The sequence below is a fragment of the Pipistrellus kuhlii genome, unplaced genomic scaffold, assembly GCF_014108245.1.
Source record: "Pipistrellus kuhlii isolate mPipKuh1 unplaced genomic scaffold, mPipKuh1.p scaffold_m20_p_11, whole genome shotgun sequence".
Taxonomy (NCBI): Eukaryota; Metazoa; Chordata; class Mammalia; order Chiroptera; family Vespertilionidae; genus Pipistrellus; species Pipistrellus kuhlii.
Genome location: NW_023425416.1, coordinates 43,794,371 through 43,814,954, shown reverse-complemented (window position 1 = coordinate 43,814,954; position 20,584 = coordinate 43,794,371). Strand labels below are relative to the sequence as shown.

General features: G+C 42.1%; 1 protein-coding gene across 3 annotated transcripts in view; it reads right to left on the bottom strand.

Annotated features, from left to right (window-relative positions):
- Positions 1–469: 469 nt before the first annotated feature.
- STAC (SH3 and cysteine rich domain) overlaps positions 470–20,584 on the bottom strand; it is a 93,333-nt gene continuing 73,218 nt past the window's right edge. For 2 of the 3 annotated variants that reach the window (XM_036431781.2, XM_036431782.2), the window contains exons 9-11: positions 10,894–10,945; positions 10,632–10,769; positions 470–2,221 (exon numbers count right to left, since the gene is read on the bottom strand). In XM_036431781.2, coding sequence (XP_036287674.1) covers positions 2,123–2,221; positions 10,632–10,769; positions 10,894–10,945 — 289 coding nt within the window. In that variant the 3' untranslated portion in view covers positions 470–2,122. Of the gene's footprint in view, positions 2,222–3,602; positions 3,650–10,631; positions 10,770–10,893; positions 10,946–20,584 lie in introns of all 3 variants that reach the window. The other variant, XM_036431783.2, reaches the window with a different exon arrangement.

The window sequence follows — 20,584 nt, the reverse complement described above, 5'->3', positions numbered from 1 at the left end:
TTCTGTTGGCCACATAAGACCAGCCCTGATTCAATGTGACCATTGGCTACACAAAGGCAACATTACCAGGAGGTAGGGATAATTCATCAGGGTACCACTTTGGAGGCTGCCCATCACAGCCTCCTATTCAACTTCAAAAGACAAAATGACTTTTTATTTTAAATATATTTTTATTGACTTTAAAGAGGAAGGGAGAGGAAGAGAGAGATAGAAACCTCAATGATGAGAGAGAATCATTGATAGACTCTTCCTGCATGTTCCACAATGAAGATCAAGCCTGCCACCCAGGCATATGCCCTGTTTGGAAATCGAACCGTGACCTCCTGGATCATAAGTCAATGCTCAACCACTGAGCCATGCTGGCTGGGCCACAGTGACTTTTAAATGCAAATTTGCATAGGATGGGACACCACCTTCCCAAAGGGCTTCAGTGGATATTTTACCAGAAAGAAGAGATCAGGACACACGATTTCTATGCTCCTTCCAGCCAATGTGTTGTTTTTATTAAGTGGAATATTGAATTAGAGGCAAAGAGCATTGGTACCTGGCATTCCATGTTACAGAATGGCAGTCATCTTACCCAACCTGGCTCTCAAAGAACCCCTCCAACTCTATACACTGAGTTTTACATGTTGTATCAGAGAGGGAGGCTGGCTTAAAAACAAGAGTAAGGCATCCAAAGTGCTGTGAAACCAGCAGCCATCCCATTTCAGCTCCCCACTTCATGCTGAGCAGTAACAAAAGACGTACATGGAGACGGATGAAGCTTTGGTTTCCCAATGATGCTTACATGCACAGGATGCAGCCACTTACGTCTTTTAAAAACCAATTGTTCTAATGCTTTATTGCTTTGGACCAAAATACATCAAACTGACATTGATTCCAAGGTCATGGTGAAGCGAAGTTTGACCATATTAAAGAGTCATCAGATGCACATTGGAATGAGGAGGAAGGCATCACAGTATATTGCATTCTTGTAAACATTAGTATAAGTACAGAGTAACAGAGACTCCCCTCGTTGATGCTAAATAGGCCCCACCTTCCTCTGTGTTCAGAGGCTGAAGCACTGGGGATTCTTTTCCATTTGCCATCTGCTAGGGTAGAATATACTGCCCTAAAGAAGAATGGATTCCAATTTGGCTAATTTTCTTCTAAGATGCTATTGGATCTCTCCCATGTTTCTGGTCCTTTGCAAGGTGGACTCAGCCCTCCAAGAGGGAATCCTACAAAATGGCATGATGGGAAATGTTCCCCGAACACAGAAGACATAAAATGAAAGTGAAGCTCCGCATGGAGGCTTTTTGCCACATTCTCCTCCCCAGCTCCATCTCCTTGGGGAAAGGACTTCATTACTGAAAGGGCTGTAAATCTTCAATAAATAAGGGCCCCGTACGCTACTTTATCCCCCCTTCGCCCTTTGAATTCATAGTCTCCTGTCCTGCTCTGTCACCTGTCGGTCCCTAGAGCAGCAGGGGAGACTGCCTGTCAGCCTTCTTTGAGCAGGTCAGGTCTTTATAATTGGTGACACATCCGCTTGGCTCTCACGTGTTATGCATACTGCTAGGACTCAGGACAGAAGAGACAGCACAATCACAAAGTGAGGGGTCCTGGGGAACCCTGGAATGTTGGGAGCTAGGAAGTAGGACTTCCTGATGCTCTGCAGAGAGATTGCTTGGGGTCTCAACTGTGATGATGCTCATTGGTTGGTACTGAGGACAAAGGTCTGGAATCTGAATCACACTTGACTACAGGGACCTGAACCTCACACTGGGGCCATACTTCAGACCGAGTACACTTCAGTGGGTTAACTTATACCACAGGGACAGGGAAGGAGTTGAGTCCTGGGGAACAGCTGTGGTTTCTGTCCTTCTACTGCCACCAGGTAGGGACCTCAGCTCTGCCAGTGACTCTCTCAGCCTCATCCCCACCTTGGGCAGCCAGGATATGCTGTGCCATGGACCCTCTCTCTGGTGGCTCATACTCCACAGTCTCAGATCCTTGAGTCTATTCTCACTGTTTCCTGGGTGGCCGGGCCATTGTGACAGCTCCTCTGGGTTGACACAGTGTGAGATGAGGCATCGCAGGAGGGCTTGCCTACTGCAAAAGGAGGAGGGGCCCGCAATCAGACATTTTCTAGGACATCCAGGGGGACAAGGCCTCTCTTCTTTCCGCTGAGGACTCTGATGAAGCCGTCCTGTTCTTCTTCAGAAGTCAGGCAGATCTGAATGCCAAGGAAAGAAAAAACAAATGTCAACAAGAAAGGAGCTAGAACCTACACCGGAATCACTGTTCACTGAGGTCATCGGGGCATTGGATTGGAAAAGAGAGAGCAGTGTTAGTGTGGGAAGTTGTGGCCCTGTGAGAAAAAGTTTGATAACAAATTAGGCTGCCCTCGCCAGGCAGCTTAGTTGGTTAGAGCATTGTTCTAATACACCAAGGTTGCAGGTTCACATCCCTGGTCAGGACATATGTAAAATCAACCAATGAATGCATACATAGGTGGAACAACAAATAGTTTCTCTCTCTCTCATTATTTTTTTTTTCTCTCTCTTTTTCTACTTCTCTTTCTCAAAACAGTATATATATTTTAAATTGGGCAGAACCCTGGGTTTGGAACTAGTCCAGGGATTGAATGTTTTCTGAGATTCAGCTTGATGAATGAGGATCAAGAAAAGCTTGAGAGTCTACCATTTTAGGAAGCAGTGACAGAGCTGGGAACGTTTCCTTTCACTTAAAGGTGGAATGGAAAGACCAGCTCAGAAGATTAATTGTGAGTAGAAAAGGATGGGAGCTGAGGGAGAACCAGAGGAGCTCCTTTGGGTTGAAGGGTCACAAATAAGGTGACAAACTTTTTTCGGTTTGCCTGGGACTTTCTCAATTTTAGCACTGGACCTCCCATATCCTGGGAAATTCCTCGGTCCCAGACAAGCAGGGTTGCTTATTATCCTAGCAAATATTTAACTCATTAGGCTACACCAGAGACACCTCAAGTGTCTAAGTAACCTGAAATTCCCTGCTTTCTGCATTCATTCATTCATTCATTCATTCAACAAATTTTTATTGGGAACCTACTATGTGCTAGATACCATTCCAGAAGCTTGAAAACTAGTGAAAACAGACAGACTCCTGCTCTCATATTGTTTATTGAGCAGACCTGGGGAGAAAGACATTTCATTCAATAATTTCGTGCATGTTGAGTGCAAGGACCATGCCCATGTTAGTCACTGATCATCCAGTGAACACTTAGTAAAACTGACTGACAGCTTAAGTAACTAATATTTTTGAATGATTAATGAGTAAAGAAAAAGGTGCTGAAGTGAAAATATATGGTAATCTGATCTCACCTAGCAGGTAACTTTGTGGCACTTTGGAATGACTAGCTAGAACAATGCAGCCAGAGATGGAGGTGGTGAATGGTGTGAGATAAAGCCAGAAAGGCTGCCAGGGCCAGGAATGTGTAGACATGCAGCCATGCTAAGCCTGCTAAGTCCTTTAGCTGACCTGACCAATCTCACTGACTGGACCTGGGTCACAAGACAACCACCAAAATAATCACCAGGAAGGAGAATAAGACCCATTCAATCAGTTCAGTTAGGATTTACCTGAGTCATAGAAGATACAGATGGACAAGAAAACAAAAATCAGGACTCTGCAGCATGGGAAAAAGGCAAAAATGAATGTTGGCATCAGTCAACAGTTGGGTGTTAAAGGATTTTAAGTGGAGAAAGGAGAGGGTCAGGTTGATTTAAAGCGGTTCTTTTTTCCATTCCTCCCCTCCCCCTCTTTTTCTTTTGCTACCTGTTGTAATCCTTCTGTCTCTCCTTTTTTTATTCTCTTCCTTCCTTCCTCTCTACATCCCCTCTCTCTTTACAGCCAAGACTTCTAAAGGCTGAACCAACCAATCTTCCTCCCACTGCTGACCGATCCTGACCTGTCCACTTGGCTCATTGACAATGGTGTAGACTTGACTTTGACAATCATGTGTAGCTGTGGTAAGTGGGGCATCTCAGTACCAAGGTGGGTGCAGCATATGCAGAGCAGAGGCACCTCACATACTCAGTATACCATCTTTAGCCAGTCCAGTGCTTAGCTAACTATCAAGCCCAGCTATAGACAGCCCCGCAGCATCACTTGGTGACTTTGCCTTTCTAATATGAAACAGATACATGTTATTATTTTCTATCTTAAAAGATTTACCTCATTTATTCCCTGATCTCATGCCCCAGAGCCTAAACTTTTTGCTCGGTTGCAAATTCAGCTTTGTAGTTAATCTTTAACACTTAGCATTCAATCTTTGGTCTCTTAGTCTATATTATTACTAATATTTTAACATCAGTCATCCATGTTTCTGCTCCAGTTTGTACATTTGTAGCTCTATCACTCACCTGTTCTCACTCCTCCTAGTTCTTAAAGACAATGAAGTGGGCTGGATTTTCCACACTCTTGTCTCAACTTGATACCTGCTTGCTGACTCACTCCTGCCTGGCCCTCTGTTTCTTCTCTTCTGTTGCCTCAAATTCTATTGCATAATGGTCAAGTGCCCTATTGGCTCAGTCCCACTTGGCCCTGTCTGGTTAAAATCCCGAAGTCGTCTGGGATCACATATACTTAATACCATTTAAGGTTGTCCCCTGCATGTCCTCCAAACTCATTAACATTAAAATGGTTGCCACTCATAGATGAGCAATCATTTTATTAAAGAAAAATATTCTTTTGCCTAGCACTCTTGGATTGAGTCCTCCTCCCCTCAAAATACCTATGAAAAGATACAGAGCTGGAGGTAGAGAAGAATAGTCATAAACACTAAATGCCAAGACTGATGGCCATTCAGAAGCTGATTAGAATTTCCTTAAGACCTTTGGTGCTGAACTCAGTTGACAACTGAAGCAAGTTGTGCTGCTGTGTCAAGGATAGATCTACCAGCCTAAAAGAAATTTCCTCCTCCAAGGTCTGTCTCAGGCTCAGAGCTTCAGCAGCTGCCCAGAGCTGAAAACTGGATAGCCATTTCTCTTATTAAGGGCTCTACTCCCCCCAATCAATGCTTTCCTTTCTACATTTGTTAGAAGACGTGGTCCTCCAAGAAAAGGAAATGACAGGAAGTAGGGCAAATTAGAGGTAGCACGAGTGTCTCCTGGGGGTTGACGTCCCAACAAATAAAACACAGTGCGTGGAATGGAGACAGAAAGACTATGGGGGTTTCATACAAAGCCGAAAGTAGTTTTTTATGTACTCCAGGAGTTCAGAATGTTGGGGGGAGGGGAGGGGGAAAGTAATGGTGAAAGAAGCAAATCCTAACCCAACCTAGGAGACCAGCATTAGATAAATGCTTCTTTGCTGCCAGAAGTTAGTATGAGTCATCCATAATTACCTGCTCCTCCAACTGAGTAGACCTGAATACACCCGAGTGGACCCTGAGCTGGATCCACACTGATCCTGGCCATTCAGAAGCTGATTGGCTCATCTTTTCAGCTGGAGAACTTCCGCTCTGCACTAATTACTCCTTGTTCTAGGTTCAGTAAATGGCTGAAGGCTGTTGGTTGACATCCACAGTAATTTTTGTTATTTTCCCACATAGCAGAGTTCTGCTTCTGTTGTCTTTATCTCTGCAGCACGATTCAAGTAAATCCTAATTGGGGCAAGTCTGCTTCTATTCCCCTTTCTAGTGATTCTCTTATTGGTTCTAGCCAAGGAACCAGGGTGAGAAAGTGTGTTTTCCTCTTAAAAGAGATGGATTAGGAAGAAAATCTCTCTCCTCATCTGGAAGGGATTCTTGGAGTGGCTGCAGCCATCTATGGCCATGAGGGGAGATGGCTAATATTGCGAGATGGTGGCAGAGCATAAAGGTAGAAAAATCTGAAGCCCTGACCATGGAATCCAATAACTTTCTTAAATCCAGATCTCTTACATGAGTAAAATGTACCGTCTGAGCTTGACTCAGTTTTGAGCTTTGTAACTTGAGATGTGTATTAGTTTGCTATTGTTGTAACAAATTACTAAACATAGTGGCTTTACATGGCACAATTTATTATCTCACAGGTCTGTAGGTCTGATGTCTGGTGGGCGAGGCTACTTTTCTCTGCTCTGAGTTTCACAAGGCCAAAATAGAGACGTCAATGGGGCCATATTCTTTTCTTTCCTTTCTATTTCTCTAGGAGAGAATCCAATTTTAGGCTCACTTAGATTGTTGCCAAATTCAGTTCCGTGTGGTTGTAGGACTGAGGTGCCTGCTTTCTTGCTGATTGTCAACTTAAAATGCCACCTATATTCCCTGGCTTGTGGCTCAGTCCTACATCTTCAAATCCAGTATTGGTGGGTTGAGTCCTTTTTACACTTAATCTCTGATCTCATGTCTTTGGCCCTCTTTTTTGGCATCTCTGCCTCTAGTCATATACATTTCACTGCCATTAAGGGTGCAAGCGATTAGATTTGGCCAACCAAAACAATCTAAGATAGCTCCCATCACAGGTCTATAACCTTAGTCTATCTGCAAGCCCCCTTTTGCATTAGTTTCCTATGGCTGCTGTAATAAATTTGGCGACTTGATAGAACACAGATTTATTTTCGTGCGGTTCTGGAGATCAGAAGTCCTAAAATCAAGGTGTCAATAGGGCTGCATTTCTTTTGGAGGCTGTAAGAAAGAATCTGTTTCCTTGCCCTCAGCTATTTGAGACCACCCATATTCCTTGGCTCCTGGCCCCTTCTTCCATCTTCAAGGCCAGCAGCATAACTTCTTCCAATTTCTCTCTCTGACCTCTGCTTCCATTGTCATGGTCATGTCTACTTATCTGACTTTGACCTTTCTGTCCTCCTCTCATAAGAACTCCTGTGATTACACTGGGCTCATCTAGATAATACAGGACAATCTTCCAGCTCAAGGTCCTAAACTTAATCATATCTGTAAGTCCTTCTTTCCATGCTAAGGCAACATGCTCAAAGTTTTTAAGATTAGGACATGAGGCTGTTGGTCTGCTTACCACAAAATAAATGGATAAAGGCTATTACTACAAAACATGAAAAAATATTGCAGAAAATGTGTGCATATGTCTGAAAGAATAAGGGGATAGAGTAGGTTGAAGGGAGATTTAGCCTCGATGCTTTAAGGAAAGACTCTCTTGAGGTTAAGTGTGATGTAATGAGATGTAAAGAGAACATGTTGCAGAAGAAAGGGGGGCTAATTGAGAAGAAAACACTATAAGGAAATGGTCACTAAATTAAAATCTGTGTGAGAAGCCATGAAGGATTGAAGTGAAACTTCAGAAAATCGAAGGGAAGGAGGTCTTCTTGAAATATTCTCTTAGGAAGAAGTGGAGAGTGATACATAAAGTAGAAAGTGATACAGAGATGAACACTTGAAGGTAAATATGATAAAATGGAGATGGTTCAATCAAAGAATTACTAAGTTTCTGAAGGGAGAAGCTTTAAGATTCAAGGCCAAATGATAGATCAGAAAATGCTGGCCACATGTGGTAAACCAGTTGTAAATATTCTTAAAAGACAGGAAACTTTTTCAATAGTGTAAGAAAATAGATAAAGTACTCAAATCGATTATTTTGTAAAAGAAATATAGTGCCTAATACATAGATGATAATATTCCAACCTCTCTAACTATCCTGGAAATGCAGATTAATATGAAATATTATTCACCTACCAAGTGACATAAAAATATTAATGTTCAATTCTGGCAAGGATGTGGTGACTGGAATATTCTCATAAACAGTCGATGTGGGTATAAATCAGCCCAACCTTTTTAGAGGCAATTTTGTAGAATATCAAGAATTGTAAAAATCTTTTATATGTTTTCCTATAAGCTCTAAAGTCTATCCTTAGGTGCTGAACTCTGAGTTATGGAGAAAGATTTGGGTTTAGAGATGTTTATTGTAGTTATCAATAACAGGTAAACAAATAAAAACTCTAAATATCCAACAATAGAATACTTAAATACTTATACATCTGGATCAGGGGTTGGCTAACTTTTTCTGTAAAGGAAAAAAAGAGTAAATATTTTAGGCTTTTGAGGCCATATTGTCTTTGTTGCAATGACCCAACTCAACCACTGTAGTGTGAAAGCAGTAACAGATTATATATGTGCACGAGTCTATGTTTTAATAAACTTTGTCCTAATAAACTTTAAAAGCTGGCCAGATTTGATTAATGGGTTTATCAACCTCTGATTTATATGACATGTTTGTTATACAACTGTAAAAAAACCGTGTTTACATAAACATATAGTGACTAAGTTTAGAAAATTAGTTGGGAACTAAGCAGAATATAATAACAAAATATAAATTAGAAGAGAAGTTTGGTAAGGAAATATACCAAAGTGTTTATGTTAATAATAGTTGATGGGTGAATTACGTGTGATCTTTATTTTCTTCTTTGTACTTTTCCAAATTTTCTCCACAATAAATGAGCCTAGTTTTATAATCTAAAATATTTTTTTATTTATTTAAAGCTTTACAGAACACAAAGAATCAATGAAACAGTTTTATAGGGATGGCAGAACTGTGGCCTGAACTAAAAATACTTTCATTAAAGTTGATTTAATAAGGATACTTTTAAAATTTCCAAAATGAAGAAGACATACTCATGTCATGGCAGACTAGTTGTGTTCACAACGAAAGGGTAACTTAATTCTATTTGGAAACAGAGGCTCTGTGAAAAAAATAATATAATGACTGTGAGACAAATTTACCCAAGAGGCAGGAGCATGATTTAATCAGAGATGCATTTATTTTCAGAATCAAATTTCTTCTATTTCTCTGCTAATGAGTTTTTGTCTCTTCATATTTTTAGGGTTATAAATATCATACTGGCTAATTTTGGATGCTTAGTAGGTAATTTTAGGTGGCATTAGCCACTGCAGAGGAATACCCCATTTAGGCTTAACTCTGAGTGATGTTGGCAGCAAAGGAAATGACCTTACTAAGCTTCCATCCTGGCCAGGCATTGTGCTGGGTCTTTATACAGGTGATAACATTGAACTCTCACTGCAAGTCAAGAGGGAGATGCTACTATACCCATTTTACAGATAGGAATGTTGATATTCACAGGTGACTCTGCCAAAACCACGTAGGATATGGATCCATTTCGGTGTGGCACTGGAATCCATGTTCTTGTTACTACATTGTACTCCCCTCCATTAATAAGCATGCTTTGAAATTTAACAGCTAAAATAATTTAGGATACTAAAGTGGAGACAAATTTATTTATTTTTTCTCAATAAAAGATTTGTAAAATGTAAATTTTTGCCCGGTCAATGTGGCTCAGTGGTTAAGTGTCAACCCTGGAACCAAGAGGTTGCAGTTCCATTCCCAGCACATATCTGGGCTGCTGGATCCATCCCTGGTAGGGATCATGCAAGATGATGTTTCTTTCTCATGGATGTTTCTATCTCTCTATTACTCTCTTTTCCTCTCTCTCTAAAAATCAATAAAAACATTTTTTGAAATATAAATTTTCTTTCAAGAAGATGACACTGAAATTGGTTGCCACATTGACAAAGATAGAAAATAGAGAATCTGTGTCTCAATAAAGAGACCTCAGAGGCTTTTGTTGATCAATATGTAATTGGAAATAAAAATGCCTTCAGTTCTCACAGAGCTATAATAGGACTTAAAGTGAGGCAATGAAAATGAAGATCATTCTCAACCATTAACTTTGATCAGAACACTTAGGGAGTCTGTAAAAGAGACTGATTCTTTGCCTTTTATCCTGAAAGGTTCTGCTTCAACGGGTCTAGGGTGGAGTCAGGAATTCTGCATATTCAGCAAGCTCCCAGGTGATTCTGATTCAGGTGGTCGGAAGACCACACCTAAGAAACACCAGACTGGGCACCTATCAGGGGCTATGTCACTTTCCTACAGAGTTACAGGCAGATCTATGTGGTTCCAGGTTCAGGCTGAAAGCTGTGTTGTGTCTTAAACATCTACAATAATAGAAGCATAATATGCTAATTAGACCGGGCATCCTTCTGAATGTCCTTCCAGACGAAGCTGGGGCTGTGAGGGAAGCCCGGGTCCTGGGTGCTGGAGGGAAGCGGGACGTCTGGTCACCTTAATGGGGGTTCCTGCCTTACTTCTCAGGAAATCAGTGTGATCACAATGAAGCCCACATTCATCTCTACCTTATATGTAGGGAGATATCCAGGGCCTGGGCCAGAGGCAGTCCCAGGTTAGGGAGTGTCATGGTTTCCAGGGAGCAGACCGAAGCTTGGAATCTGCACAAGAAGACTTAAGAGGGGTCTTTGTGACTGAAAGTAAATGCAATGAATTATGTAATCCAGCAGCAGGTAACGGCACACTATCCCCAAAAGACCATGAAAAGTGAACCACACGTTCATGGAGACCTGCATGGAGCCCAGCCTGGAGTAGCTGCCCACATCCGAGACCAGTGATCCTCAGAGAAAAGCACAGAGACCAGATGTCCTCATCCTGTTGCCATGACGTTATGTACATTTCCTCTCGTGGACAGATACCACCAAGTCAGCTTCCTAACATTTTGGTTTTGCATGTTTAGATCCTACTGCGCTCATATGGTTGGAGCGAGAATATCTTTTCTCAAGGCGATGACCCTGCTCATTCAGATTTGTAGATGGCTGTTACTCTGTTTTGGTCAGACTCAACATTACTCACCTGATTCTCTTTCAGTGTTATCTGCCCCTGTTCCTTACACCCAATGAAGGTTCTAACACATCTAAAAATCTTCTCATTCTGCTGTACTCTCTGAACAAAGTTGGCTGGGAAGAAGCCAATCCTGTCTTGAATTTTCCCCTGAAAGGAAAAAGGAGACATGCATCCACAATTCATTGTAATTATACCATTCATTGTAATGACAGCCACCAAATGATTCTTTTTTTTATATCGATATATGTAAAAAAGAAAGAAAAATACTTACTTTCCACCAATCTTCATTGGAATCTTCTAGAAGAGTGATCATGTCTCCTGGTCTAGAATGAAAAGTGAATGAGTTGGGTGAGAAAGCAGAAGGGGATAAAACAACAACAACAAAAAATACTACTTAAGAGCTGGAAGCAACAGTTTTTTATTTATACAAATGATCCTAAAACACATATTAGTAGAAATAAAGTAAACATGACTTTTACCAGTTCTTCCCACTCATGAAAATAGCTTTGCTACATATTGAAGCAAGTAAAATTTGGATAGCTATATTAAAAAAATAATTCTCAGCTTTACTTTTATACAAAAATAATCATATTTGCATGGTTAAAAACTCCAAAATTTGGATGTTGATAAAGTTTCAAGGTGCAAGTTGACCTTCATATGCTGCCCTACAATCTCCTCTCATTGCCCAGAGGCGACCACTTTCCATGGTTTCCCTGTTTCCTCCTAGACCCTTCCCATACACTTACATTTTTATGTGAGTATGTATATGTATTTTGATTTTTTTGTTTACTATTGACATCTAAAATTAGTCATTATCTACGTTTTCTCAGTACCTTATACTATGGCTTAGCTCTACTTTCCTGACTTGCCACCTTGCATGTTGGCATAATTTGGAATTTTATTCCAGACGTGTGTCTGTGCGTGCACACATGTATACCATGTCATTCATCAAGAATTACTTGAGTTTAACTGAGAATGTACATGTTTTTGTTGATATGGTGGTGGTTTGCCACTTCTTGTTTGATTTTCACATCCGCATGTGTGTTTGAGCGTGTGGATGTATGTTTTAATTCCTTCTATACATTGTCATTTCTATTGGGCGAAGCAAGTCATGAGGCCATTCCAGACTCAAGGGATGGGTAATAGGTACCACTTCTGTGATAAGAGGCATTGCAAAGTCTCATGACAAAGGGGAGGGTAGGGTGGAGAAACAAGCCACCAGAGACAACCCACGCTCTTCAGTAAATTTGCTGAGTTTAGTGTCTCTTTGTGCTCTTACATTTACAGTTGTTTCTCTCTCCCTGAGCATTCTTTGGTCTCTGGCATCTTCATTGTTTTCAACCCAATTCTATTATCCTAGGCTGCCAGGAAAACTCCCAAGATTTTTGGGTCTCTGATAGCGTTATTTCTTTTTTCCTACTATTGGTGTAGATGTCCTCTTTACAAAATATATATTTTCTGACATTTTAAGAGATTGTAGAAAGAGGGGAAGTAGATTTGTGTGCTCCTTTTGCTCTTCTGATTCAATCTCCTCTGCTGTCATTTTCAATTCTCAGTTAATATCTATCTTCGTAGGGGATTCCAAATAGAACAGGCTGTTGCCCCTGAAACATTAAACACAACTGGCATTCTGGTATTTCAAAAGTCACAGTTTCATGCTGATTCCACAGAGCGCAAGATGGCTGAAAATTACTCGTTTCCCAGGTGAGGGATTTAATTAAGCAGCAAGGATGAAAGTCGATGCAGAAAAATCTTTCCAGCTCCAGCAGATTTTATTTAACCCAAGAACCCGAGAAACCATGTGGTAGTATCAACTACAAAGACTTTGCTGATGGTTTGGTAGAAATTCTAAGTAGAAAAATAAAACCGGATGTTGGAGGGGGCACCTTTTCCTAAGGGTGGAAGAGGATACTGTTAAAACCAACCGCTATTTGTCTAGTCTATCTAGAACCACTCTGTGTCCAGAGGTGGACTGTCCCTGCGTGCATGAGCCATGTTAACTAAATATGAATAAGGCACTCCCTGGATTCCAGCTATAATTTTATGAGAAATACCAGACGGACTCCTGACATTGTGATGGGATTTTTTTTTCTTTTCTTCAAAAGAACCCCACCAGGATAAAAAAAATTGCTTGGTGAGTAAGGAGAGTTCCATTCACCCATTTATTGTTTCATTTATATTTATTCACGGACTCGTTGAACAAATATTCTAGAATGCCAACTCTGAAAGAGCCATTTTACTAGGCACGGGCTATATACTCTGGTGAATCAAGTAAGTCCCCACTGGAGCTAATATTCTAGTGAGAAGATGGATACTAAACACGCAAATATATAGTGAAACACTTAATAAGTATATAAATAATAAGAATATAGTGTGCATATATATATATAATTGCAAATGGTCTTAAAGGGCATTGAGGAAAATGAACGGGAAGCAGTCATAAAGAATGATTAACTCCTGCTATCAGTCCCTGCTCTAGTCATCTGGTGAAGACAGCTAATGCCTCCTCCTCACTGTGGGGAGGCTCTTTGCTCTAGGGCAGTGTTTTTCAACCTTTTTTGGGCAAAGGCACACTTGTTTCATGAAAAAAATCACGAGGCACACCACCATTAGAAAATGTTAAAAAATTTAACTCTGTGCCTATATTGACTATATATAAAGTAATTCTCTTGAATAGGAATCAAATAAACACAAAGAAAGTATTTTATAATTACTTTATTATGAAATATTAAGTAAACAAAATAGTGAAAAATTATAAAATTCTTGTCTTGTCTGCACCTACGGCACACCAGGCAACATCTCGCGGCACACTAGTGTGCCTCGGAACAGCAGTTGAAAAACGCTGCTCTAGGGCAGCCTGAAATCCAAGACAGAGCTCTCTGCATCTGGGTCAGCTGTGGGAGCTGTGCTGCCCCATACTCCTACCTTGCCTCACCCATCCATCTCAGGATGCTCCCTGCTGAGCCTGCACTCAGAATCCTTTCCCACTGGGCCCCAGGCGATGGGTCTGAGTAGGCATGCAAGATAAAACCACTCAGTGGAATACAATGTTTTAAGTTTATTTTTTAAATGTGTCTTGACCCAGTTTTGAAACTCTGCATAGAGACTAGAGAGTTTCCCTTAAGAGCCGATTAAGTCAACATCCCAACCACTTCCCTTCAAGCTCTCAAACTCCAGCCACTAGGCACCAGCCCCAGCCTCAGCCCCAGCCCGAATTGCTCCAGGGCCACAGACCAGACAACTAGTTACTGCTTTTGTGCCTGGGAACCTGTGAAATTATTCAAATTAGCTAATACACAGGTAGCCTGGGAAACCTAGCTAACGCCAGGGACCCGCCCTACAGCGCCAGCCTGCTGTTCCCTGACTCTCAAGTGCTAGTCCATGTGACCCTTTAGGCAGCCCTTCTAAAACCAGTTCTCGCCTTGCCATCAAAGAACTAAATCCAGCCCTGGCAAGTGTGGCTCAGTTGGTTAGTTGTCATCCCATGCATCAAGAAGCTGCAGGTTTGATTCCCAGTCAGGGCACACGCCCCAGGTTGAGGGCTTGATCCCCACTAGGAGGCAGCTGATTGATGTTTTGCTCTCACATTGATCTCTCTCTCTCTCTCTCTCTCTCTCTCTCTCTCTCTCTCTCTCTCTCTCTCTCTCTCTCCCCTATCTTCTCTCTCTAAAAACCAATTTAAAAAAATCTTAAAAAAAGAACTGAATCTAAGCATTCTGCCCACCTGCTCTACATAGGGGGAGCCTTGCCATAGTTCCCAAAAGAATGAAAGCCTAATGCCTAAAGTTCTCCTTGTGCTGATTGGTCCTAGGATGGACACTGCCAGTCAGTGCCTGACTCTCTGCCTCCAATTGCTTCCTGCTTCTGTGGCTGACCGAGCCCCACCCCAGGGAACAATTCTTATTTCAGGTTAGCACATTTCAAGCATGTTCGAAGTAAGTCCAGCTCTGATATAACAGCCATTCTCTTTCTTTCAGGTGACCTGATGTTCCTGATCTATTATGTGTATATTTTATAACTCAAATCTATCTTACTTTCCAATTTTTTGAGGATGAACCTGTCAGACCCCAAATACTTAAAAAAATTTACATTTGCTTAATTTAATCAGAACATCTTCAGCTGAGGTACAAATTCTGCCTGTATTCTTAAGCCAGAATTATATACATAGCATGATACAAAGTATAGCACAATTCATATACCATGAAAGCATCCACTTCCTATTTGGTGCAGACAGGTCAGGGCACCATAGCTGGCCTCCCCACTTGGTGTTTGCTCAGTCAAAATTGTCTTAGGCCCAGAGGAAGAGTCTCAGGTTGGTTATATCATGATTTATGGAACGTCTTGAAATGATGAGGGAACTGTGAGCTATCAACAAGAGCAGGAGTAAGATGACAAAAGCTAACTATAGAACTATGGGTCAGTGGTGCAAAGGACAGAGTTTCTTTGTGAGTGTGTCTGTGTGCTCATGTGTATTTGCATGTGAGCTTGATGGTTGTTGCTATCTGGGTTCATTCTCAGTAGTCCTTTGCCACTCCCATTTCTTAGCTTTCCACGTGGACATAGGAACCCATCTCTTCTGTTCCCAGGTAAACTGGTTTCGGGAATGCACAGTATGCACTGATTATATGAATGATGCCTTCTGAGCCCAGCCAGCTAGACGGAACTCTTCTGCAACGTGTTATGAAGAGGGTTTGATCTTCCGTGGGTGGGAGCTCCTGGAGGGTGGAGTGTGAGTTGTCCTGAGCTCCCCTCCCCTGCTCAGCTCTCTCCATTCCCCAGGAGAGCACAGATTCCTAGTGGTGGAGGTGCTGACACCCCCTTGTTGAGGTGCCTGCTTCTGAGAAACACCTTCTCCACGCTCTGGGACAACCTGAGCCCTCTCACTGGCCCTCCTTTGGAAGCACAAGTAGAAGGCAGGCTGCTCTGGGCCTTATGTGCTTTTATAATGTTTTGGATATACTGCATATTTTGGAATGCAAAGGATATTATCTTTCTTTATCCTGCTATCTCTGCCTATTGGGCTGAAGGAAATTATATGACAAGAATTTATTGAATGCTCATGACAGGTTAGGCTTCGGGTGTGCACTCAGTGTACAGAGATGAAAAGATTTGTCTACACATCAGTTTTCTTAAAGTGAAGATAATAATAGTACCTATCTCCTCAATATTTTTGATAATTAAGTGAGGTAATACTTGTAAAGCACATTTAGGTAAGTCTGCAATAGATGGTAGCTATCATTGTTGATAAGACATAGTTACTAACCTTAAGATGTTGGTAATCTTAAAGGGGAAAGACACGTAAATTGGTAATCTTTCTATATAAAACCCTAATATGCAAATAGACTGAACAGCAGAACAACCAAACAACTAAACAACTGGTTGCTATGATGTGCGCTGCAGGCATGGGGCCGCCAGCAGACAGGGGACCAGGGGCCATGGCAGGAGGGGCCAGTCGGAGGCATGGAGGACAGGCTGAGACCTGCCCCTGTGTCCACTGTAGCTTCACAGCACACAGTTCCTTTCAAGATGCACAAATTTGTACACTGAGTTCCTAGTGTGTATATATATGCCTAAGTGACCAAACGACCGAATGATCGAATGATTGGTTGACCAATTGCTATGATGCACACTGACCACAGGGGACAGACGTTCAATGCACAGGATTGGGCTCCCTCCTGTCTGGATTGGGCCTGTGGATATAGGGCTGAAACCAGCTAACTAACATCCCCCAAGGGGTCCCAGATTGTGAGAGGGTACAGGCCAGGCTGAGGGACCTCACTGGCACTCAAACCCATGCACTGGGCCTCTAGTTTATAATAAGTGTGAAAGAGAACTATGCTGGGGGCAGAAACAAATGTGAAACTGACCCTCTAAACAAAACAAAATATGCCTTTAAAAGACTCAGCTACCTCCATTATGTTTATATAATTACATACTATGCACAACAAATAGATAATGAGCTATATTTACTTTGCAAAGTCATTGTGTGGGTTAAATGGAAGTCTTTAGCACTGTGACTGATATACAATAAGGATTTACAAATTCTAATTTCTTCCTAAAATGCAATTTTTCACTTGGAAATGAGAAGATGTACTGATTACTGCTTTTTAATTGCGTTTCCTCTTAGGTTTTGACAGGGACATTTGGCTAACAAACTAGCCTTTGGACTCTCTTGTCTTAAGTGGCTTTGGACACTAATCTTTGGGCTGATTCAGAGCTTCAGAAAGGCGTCTTCCTCTCTTTACATCCCCCTGACCCCTTACCCCTTTGCTTTAGGGCACATGTGTCAAACACAAGGCCCGCGGGCCAAATCCGTCCCGCCAGGCCTTGCAATGTGGCCCGCACCGCGCTGTCATCACTGCACTCCGCTGCGTTTCCATCACAATGACAGTTTATGACTGTTCAGTAAACCATTCGGCCCGCGATTTAGGCTGGATTTTAGATTTTGGCCCCTTCTCTGATTGAGTTCGACACCCCTACTTTAGGGAGCGACCACAGAGGTATGGGAAGGCCTGGGGCCCACTCCCCGGGGACTGATTGCAGTGAAGAGGCTGAACAGATTGAGGAGGACAGCTAAAGAGCCTGGAGGGGGTCAGCGATGTTCCCTGAGTGAAGTGGGCATGACATGTTGCGTTGCCACATGGGAAAGGAGGTTTAGGGAGACGTCACCATTAGTACACTTCACCACTAGCTCCCCGAGGGCAAGCTGCCTCTTGTTCTACTCAAGCCTATCGAGAACTCATCAGAACCGCCCATTTTCCCTCGGCAGGCACTTGGAGATTTCTTTAATATTTCTCACCCCTTTCCATTCATTAAGCAAAAAAGAACCCCAAATAAAACTTACAGCAGCCATAGTCACTCAGCCAAAACAGATGTCCTGGAAAGACCAGGCTAAGGGAATCAGAAAAGGCAGCCAAAAGGCTCCATTCATTTCAGATCTACTGCTCAAGTTTTTTTTGCTAGACCCATTTCTCATTTTCCATCATCCTGGTCCAGAGCCTCTTACAGTCTGAGAACACGGGTACGTAACAAGGAACTCCAGAACGATGCAATTTGATTTTGTCTGAAGCCTGGTATCCCTAAGACTGCCTGCACTTTCCCAAGTTCATGGGCCAGCTCAGAGAAAAAGCTTTCAGCGAGAGAGCCGTTCATATGGGATTTGGCGAATGTTCCTGAACTGTCATGGATCACGCTCCCCAGAACCTAATGGGAAGAGGCATTTGAGTGAGAGGGAGGCTGCTAAGCACATTAGTGACATTCGGGAAGATCTGGGTTTCTTGACACAGTGCAGCATCAGAGCATAAAATGCATCAGAGCCTTTCCTCAAATAGCCCTAATTGCATTTTGATGACCTGGTGACTGTGAAGATTATTTTTAAATCAAATTGGTGCATTAGAAATTACATTTAGTTTTAATTACGTTGATGCATTTGCCAAGCAGTAATGTACTTAGAGAATGGAAATGAGACACCAAGGGAGTCTTATACTGTTTTACTCTGTCTTAAGCGGTCTCATCTTCTTGTTCTATGGCAGGTGTATGAGGCCTTCCACAAGGAAGGACATCATCACGTGAGTTACAAGCCCACAATCCAAAGGGTGTACTGAACCTCAGGCCTGAGACTCAGGACACTTGCATTCTGGTGTTGGATCTGCCACTGGCCCACTGTGTATTTTTGGATCAGTCATTCTCCAATCTGGAGGATAATCAGAATCTAGAGAAACAGTTAACACACATATTTCCAAATGGGACTTGACTCTCTAGGCTTGGATGGAGCCCAGGAATCCCTATTTTAATAATACTCTCCAGCAGGCTCGATGGCTTGTTAACAAGTATGAGCCATCCCAACCATAGTTTTCTCCTCTGTAAAATTCTTCTTTCTTGGGTAACCCAACAGAGGGGCCATCAGAAAAAATTGTGAAAGTCTTCAAAATGGGTGAAAAAGATTGCTGATCTGGGTGTCTACTCACCCTCCCAAGTCATCCTCCTCCCCACTAACCCTTTCAATGTCTTTGAGCTATTATTTCTCATTCCTGCAAGTTGTACAAAACTGATGATGATGCCAATGACCCTTGTCTGTCCATAGACATGCATGTGAATGGTGTCTGGTGGAGTGCAATCAGTGATTATCCTGTAAATACTGACCAGCGCTGCATGTCTTTACATATTCACATCAGCATCCTGGGTCACCTGCATATGTGTGATGTTTAAATTCTCCTTTGAACCAGATGTGACATATTACTGGTTCTTTATTAATGAAGGAATCTAAGAACAACTTTGACATGTATTCATTTTATATTTGTATAAGAGTCACAATTTCATCTTAATTAAAAAAGTTATCCTTGAATAGGAGTGACTTTTTGTGAACACATTCTATAGATAACTAACTTCCTGGTCTTATAAACAAGCATAACAATCCCAATAGACTTGTAAGAAAACACAGGGTACATTAATACATTGTCTGAATCTGCTGACTGAAATATAATTGGCACCCTCATCACAGAGGAATCTTACCACAGCAATGGAGGATGGATAGCTCGGGATAAGATAGACAAGTTGGACCCCAAGTCTGCCTCCCTGGGTTGCAGCCCTGACTCTACTTTCTATCTGTGAGTTCTGGGTTCTAGTTCTCCCTCCTTACACCCCGCCCCCCCTAATATGTAAAGACCTATAAATCATCTTATTTAAATCTGAACTAAACAGCTAAGTGTGCATTCACTAAGCTTCACTGAATTTTAAGACAATCTTTTTAGAATGAAGACCGGAATGGATGTAATTATCTAAATAAATACGCCCCTGAACCGGCAATGATTGCACACCACCTCTTTTTGTAATGGACTTTGCATTTGCACACTCCTCTCCCCACCTTTGGTGACTTTTACAGTAATTCTCTTGCACTGTTATTTGAGCTATTTTCCCCTTACCCTTTCCTTGCGGTAAAGAGAGAATGACTGAGCACTGACGAGCTGAAGCACTAGCATGGCTGTGATGCCACCTCCTTGCAGTCTTCCTTGATTTCCCAAGGCTGCCTCCCCACCCACAAGATCCCCACACTGAAGTGCACTGTCTTATCTACTCTTTTGCCACCTATCCCAGCCCTTGCCCGCTTGAGCTTTCTGAGCACAGGGCCTGTGAACTGTTCCTCCAGCTGAGGGTAAGGGTACGCTCACTCACGATGTGACGAGCCGAGGATAGATGAAGCAGGTCCTGGAAACAGTCACGCACGGGGTAAAGTCAGTTTTAAGGTGCTTTGGAAAAATCGGAATGAGATGAATTCAGGCCATCCCATCTCCAAAGCTTCTGACGAATATTAGCTAACGAGACACATAGCTGCCTGGTTTCATTCAGACGCGCCCATGGAAAAATCTGAGGTCCAGGCTGCCAGGAAAGAGTCTGGTGACTCCAGGCTCTCAGTCCTTATTTGGGGTTACAGAAGAAGACAGGTTTCTCTTTGAAGTGCCCTCTCTCCCCCCCGATTTAGGTGTTCTGACACACTGAAGTGGCAATTAATTTGTGTCTGTCTTAGAATTTAATCAACTTGGAAAAGCAGTTCCTGCTTTCCCTCTCTTGGTTCCTAAGCTTTTTTTCCTTCTCTCTTTCTGTCTCATTCCCTGCTCCCTTCCTCCCTCCCCCCATGAAACATGGTCATTATCATATAAATCTGTTTGGGGAGAACTAATAAAAATGAAAATGACTTAGATGTGGGAAGCCAAAATGGGTTCTATGGGACAGGCATTATATGGCCACTGAAATATGCATTGGAATCTTTCAGTCTTTTATTTACTCTTGATCCTTTATTTCAGAGTTCTTAAGACGTGTAGGGGTTTGTGTTAACTTGGAGTTATTTACATCTGCTGATTGCTTATGTGATATATCAGCTCAGCAAAGCCATAGAAGTAATTCTTATTGGTTTTTCAAAGGTGTGCTGGTGCGAATAACAAGCAATGGCTCTAAGGCTCTGTTGG